General features: G+C 46.0%; 1 protein-coding gene across 1 annotated transcript in view; it reads right to left on the bottom strand.

The window, feature by feature from the left end:
* Positions 1–4,915, bottom strand: part of EPB42 (erythrocyte membrane protein band 4.2) — a 9,987-nt gene extending 5,072 nt beyond the window's left edge. Inside the window, exons 1-5 of the mRNA XM_010012509.1 lie at positions 4,799–4,915; positions 2,689–2,874; positions 1,756–1,986; positions 1,051–1,169; positions 212–331 (exon numbers count right to left, since the gene is read on the bottom strand). Of these exons, the coding sequence (XP_010010811.1) occupies positions 212–331; positions 1,051–1,169; positions 1,756–1,986; positions 2,689–2,874; positions 4,799–4,808 (666 nt within the window). The 5' untranslated portion in view covers positions 4,809–4,915. The remainder of the gene's footprint in view (positions 1–211; positions 332–1,050; positions 1,170–1,755; positions 1,987–2,688; positions 2,875–4,798) is intronic.
* Between the last annotated feature and the right edge of the window lie 929 nt (positions 4,916–5,844).

The following is a 5,844-nucleotide window of genomic DNA, read 5'->3' as shown; positions in this document are numbered from 1 at the left end:
GCTAAGAAGTTCTGGCACCCCGACTTGTTTGCATCAGGAATATCAGGAAGGGCTGGAATTGGGCAGGAGGTGTTGTTTGGAAGAGCCCTGGGAAGGCTTCCTCTTTGGCCAGTGCACTGCATTGCCATAAACTGGGATTGAGAGATGCTGGCCTTTGCTCTGTATTAGGGTCTTCTCTGCTAGGGTCAGGGCTGCTGGCTGCTCTCCTTACCATGGCAGCAACTGTGCGGCAGATGTAAACAGGGTTCTTGCGCTGGGTGTGATCCTTGTCTCGATGTCGTTCACCTACATCCAGCAGTGTGAAGCAGATGTCAACAATATCCTCCTCAAACTGAAATAAGAACACATTGTTTCAGAAAATTTAGCCTGAACATTTGTTCTCTGGAGTCCCTGCAAGGCTTTGTAACTCTGCAGATTATTTCTCTCTTTCTGCTGATAGTCTTATAGAAGTGGGCTGTAGAGAAGAGGTCTAGGCAGAGATTTGGAGAGAGAGCACAACATACTAAAGGCAGACTTACAGCTTCATTAAAGCAAGGTGAGAAATGCATTAGCATGATACTGCATTCCCTGACTGAGGGGAACTGATGCTTTTCTGAAGTACTCTCCAGGTTGGCACAGAGGTACTTTTGCAATCTGGTGCACTGAAATGGAATAAAGTCCTGTTCTAATCACTGTCTGTGCCAGATACCTTGGGCAAATTGGAAGATCTACTTGTCCGCACTTTGCCTGTAGAGAAAGTAACTAAGGTTTGTTAAATGCTTTTATATCTGTTGATAAAAGGAAGGCACACAAAGCCCAGATATAGGTCAATGCATGTCTTCATAGAGGACAGCCTGAGAAGGTAGCTAAAATTACATATACTGGTTTGTGGGAGTTCATGCACAGGTCCATGTTCTACTGTACAGTCTTAGACAAAGACAGGGAGTGCAGAGCGCAAGTTCCTTCATTAGAGCCACAGTATGGAAATGAATGGCATACGCACAGGAGATGTGCATCCTTCCTCTGCTGGTGGGTGTAAGAAAGCACAGACATACTGGACCTCTTGCTTACCTGACTGAAGTCCCAAGGTTGTGCTAGGACTGCATTTTCTGTCCCCCAGTAGATGACACCGTCTTGGTTTAAAATGTACTCCTGCCGCTGTGCCTCATTAGCCAAGAACACCTCATCATCTAGATTAGAAGAAAAAAGCATCAGGAAGAGAGCATTTCTGGTCTCAGATGCACTTGCTTCTCTCTTACACCAGCAGATTCCATTGCACTCCAGGGATTTCAGCAGTCCCTGGCATTGTGCCCTGAAAAATACCACAGATTCTGATTCACACAGGAAAGAAGAATTTCATTGTCATGTCTGTTTACTTGTTTGAAAAAGTTCCTCCAGACCTAGGCTATTGCACTAGCTGGCTCTTTTATTCTCCTGGCTGTTGTTGACTTCTCTATTCCTAAAAAACGCAGGGTGGTTGTAATCAGACCAATTATAATCTTGACTCATCTTAAAATCTTTATTACAGGAAAATAAAGGAGAGCAGGGCTCTTGACAGTGCAGTACTCCAGGAAGGGGCAGAAGTGCTGAGGCAGGCAGCTTTGAGCTTTTATTAGCCCTTACTCCTTGCTAAGGTGCTGTGAGGAGCAGGGCAGGAATGGCAATCAGTGCTAGGTGAGTCAGCCTCAGCCTCCATGGAGGCACAGTGCCAGAGCTCAAAAGCTGTTTTTGTGAAGTGACTGATCCTATCCTGCCTTTCTGTTTCTGATCACATACCTTGGCACCATGGATTAAAGAGAAGGATGAAGTTGCCCAGGGGATGGTAAGACTTGGAGGCATGTAAAAGCAGAGCATACTGGCCAATGGGAGCACTGGCAGGCGTGTTCACAGAGATGGTCCAGAAGCGTGGGTCCTGTTCTTCCAGTGCTGCGCTCCACTGCTTCTGGTCTCCCAGGCTGGAGATGGGAAATTCAGTCTGGGTTCCATCTGCTTTGGAAGGATGTGATCCTGCAGCCAAAGAGAGCTGGTTGTGTCTATTCCAGACACACATCCTCATCCCATGCAGACTGCAGGGACCTAGACTGTATCTGGAGGCATGACCCTCCTTTCTTGTGAGAGAGTCTTAACCATTCAGCAGTGTAATGCCTAGTGAATCTTCTTAAGGGTAGTACTGCACTCAGGCCTTCATGTTTGAAAATGGGATGTGTATTTCATAGATTTGTATAAACCAGGAACAGCCAGAATGGTGCAGACCTGCTGCTCCTGGATTTCAGTGTCTTGTAACAAAGTCACAGCCAGATGCTCAGATTATGCTAAAACAGGCTGGGGCGGAATGCTGCTGCCTTTCTCAGGGGTCTTACTAGGAAACACTCTGTAACAGCAAACATCTGTAACAGGCTAGCTAACTTTGAACATTCCTAAACCATTCCTCTGCCAGGAGAGAGGAGATATCCCATGAATACTTTCAAATCAGAGAGTAGTGAACCTGCATTGGCTATTGTGCTGCAGTGCCTCTTCTGGAAAGAGGTTTAGTTTTGACCCTGCAGTCCCAGCAGCAGGAGTCTCTGCTCTGCCTTAGATAAACAGTTCACTAGCCTCACTTCTAAATTTGGGCACCCCTGTCCAGCTCTAGAGATGGCTTTTGCCACCAGCTCTGTTCTTAAGGTGGGTGGAGGACCAGACCTCTGATAACTGTGGTAATGATGTTACCTGTCTGTACTATGAGGAAGGTCCTCTTCAGCTGCCACAGGTAGTTGTGTATTGGAGCTGAGAAGCATACAGTGATAGTGAATGGCTGCCCCCGCCTCACCATAAGCCTTTCAGTGCTGATTTCTTCTGTGTGGTGGTTCTTGTTGTTCATTGTGATCTTGAAATCACATTTTTTGATGCTCAGACCTGTAGTGTGAGAAGATACAAAATGAGCTTGGGGCTGGCGCCGGACCACATCCAGAGAGACGCAAGCAGCTGGTCATGTGTTTCTCTGCTCAGCCAGTGACCTCCTACCTTTGAGACTTTCTGCTGACTAACTGTAAGGGCCTTCGCTCTGAATGTAGTTGTTCTTGTGCCAAGTAGCTAATGAGCTGCCTTTGCTTATACCTTAGCATCAGTAAGTGAACCAAGTGATTATACAGAAGCTCTTTCCTGCTCAGGAAAGGACATGGAACAGGCCTGAGCGTTCAAATGGTACAGATGTGGTTAGTACTGAGCATGCACTGCGACTACATTTGGAGTCTTGTTCTCTGTACTAAAGGGCACAGATGGCACTCAAAGCAGCATCTCTCCACATGGTAACATGGTTGAAATTGTGCACAGGAGACAAGCTATTACACCCCATTTGCAGTGTAGGTGTGAGCTCTTCCAGCAGTTACTGCACAGTGTATGTCTGATATGCACCAGAGAACAGCAGCTGGGGCAGACTTCACTGCTGGTTTAAATGTAATGTGGCTGTATAGTCCTTGGAACTGTGCTGGATCACAGCAAGTCAGACACATTTTCCTTCTTTGCACCACATACAGTTAGCAGTCTCACACCTAGAGCTGCAGGAGGCAAAAGAGCTCCTCCTCCTGTCTCCTGTAAATGCATCGTACACATCATATGTGCTTCTGTCCAGCACCAGAAGAGAGGAAAAAAATTGTCACAATTTCAAGCACCCAGTTTGGTGCTCAATGGCTGTAGTGTGATCATATATTTGCATTTTCTTATGGTTTTGCTGGTGGTCTTAATCTTTCCAGACTTCTTGCTGAGAAGCAGATAATACCCTGTTTTTCCTCAGCCGTGTTTTTCTCAGCCTTGGGATCATGCTGACCTCACTTATCTCTTTACCTTCCAACTCATCACTTAGATCCTTGAACCTGTGTATGGTAAACTGCTGTCTGTTACATGACACATTCTGTCACTTAACCCCACCTTCCTGGTCTAGGCTCTCCCTTTGTTCCAGCTAAAAGAAAAATAATCCACGGAGCATTCCCCTGCTCTCTAAAACCATTGCTCCTGTGCTAAAGCCACAGCGAGCGCTCTTTGCAGTTTTCAGTGGTTTGCTCTGTTCTTGTGTATAACTTGCCTTGTCCTCTGCATTGGTACCTTCTCCCATTGCTATTGTTCCTTCTGTGTTTGTTGTGGGAGACCCAGTGGATTGCGCGCTATGTTTCTTTTTTCCATCATTAATTTTGTCGTGCGTTATTTTCAGTGAATGATTCTGGTCTGGCTTTCAAATCCCTTTATGACTGTCCCAGTTCATAGCTCTGCACCAGTTTAAGCTTTACAGAGCCAGCTCTGACCTCTTATTTTCTTCTTTGTAATGAATATGTCTGTTCTGGCTATCTTGTAGACTGGTGAGTCATACGCAGTCTGGTTCCCTCTCTTCAGACAACTTTTTGTGGATCTTACTGTAACTTTCTTCAGAGGTTGCTTGGAACCTAGACCCTCTCCTTGCTCAAGTAGCTGAAACACTTTGTAATCTCTCTGCTTCGGTTCTGTAGTTTGGCTTACCTTCCCCAGCTCCTGCCCCCATCACCGGTTTTAAGGATAACTCGCTTGCCTTTGCTTCTAAACTTTCAGATGTCTGCCTTAGCTGCTTCTTCCTGCTTCTCTCAGACTCCCCTTAGGTATTGATACCAGCTTTTGTTTACTCCCCCTTTTTGTGCAGTGCTCTTTGCGAATTGAGTTCCCGTAGCCTTTAGAGAATTTCCTCAGCTCTTGCCCTGTAAGAAGCTCACCTCTTCTACAAAACTTATGAACACTGTCTTGGAGCAGAGACAGTTGCTTTACCTGACAAACAACTGACAAATGCTTGGGACTAACCAAAGTGATTTTTGCTTACCTTGGCCCATGTCTAGTTCCCTGTACCGTGAAAATCTTCAGCTTCTCTTGCTCTGATGGGCAATGGCTCCTTCCTTCAGCTTTCTTTCAAAATTATCCACTTGCAGAGTTGTTTGCTCTATTTCTTCATATGGGGTGGGATGTGATGTGGAGACCTCTCCTTCAGCTTATCTTGCTGGCCTGCTCTGCAGATGTTGAGGACTCTTTTATCTCTCAGACCACACTAGAGCCTCACAGAAAGGGGTAGCTTCCTACATACAGATGAGGTTAAATTCCACGGTGGGATGTGAAGTCTTTAAAGACAGCCAGTGACAATTTATTTTAAGAGCTGTGCCTTGAAGATGCCAATGTAGGAAAGAGAGTAGGAAATTCAAATCTTAATTTGGCTCTAAACAATGCAAGGAATGCACTTCAAATACAAGTGCTGAAGAGCTGCTCTCCAACATTGGCCCTAAACTGTTTAGCTCCTAAACCCTTCAAGGAGTGAAAACGAAAGATCAATACATCCATTGACCTTGTGCTTAATTCAGAAAAGTGAAACCACTCCAAAATGAGGAAGCCTGTTAACCAATTTTTGCAAAATGTTGATGCTGTCTTGACTGAGACTTGTCACCAAATCACAGAATGGCCGAGGTTGGAAGGGACCTCTGGAGGTCAACTTGTCCCAACCCCCTGCTCAAGCAGGGCCATGTACAGATGATGGCTTTTAAGTATCTCTAAGGATGGAGACTGCAACCTGTCAGGACAACCTGTGCCAGTGCTCAGCCACCCTCACAGTGAAAAAGCATTTTCAGTTTGTGCCCATTGCCTCTGGTCCAGTCACTGGGCACCACTGAAAAGAGCCTGGCTTTGTCCTCTTTTCACCCACCCTTCGGGTGTTTATATACATGGATAAGATTCTCCCCACGTCTTCTCCAGGCTGAACAGTCACAGCTCTCACAGCCTTTCCTCATAGGTGAGGTGCTCCAGTCCCTTCCTAATGTTTGTGTCCCTTTGCTGGACTCTCTCCAGTATGTCGATGTTTCTTGTACTCTGGTTGTGGCCTCA

Source organism: Nestor notabilis, unplaced genomic scaffold (genome assembly GCF_000696875.1).
Source record: "Nestor notabilis isolate BGI_N333 unplaced genomic scaffold, ASM69687v1 scaffold9004, whole genome shotgun sequence".
NCBI lineage: Eukaryota > Metazoa > Chordata > Aves > Psittaciformes > Psittacidae > Nestor > Nestor notabilis.
The sequence above is the reverse complement of the archived record's forward strand: the minus strand, read 5'-3'. Positions and strand labels throughout refer to the sequence as shown.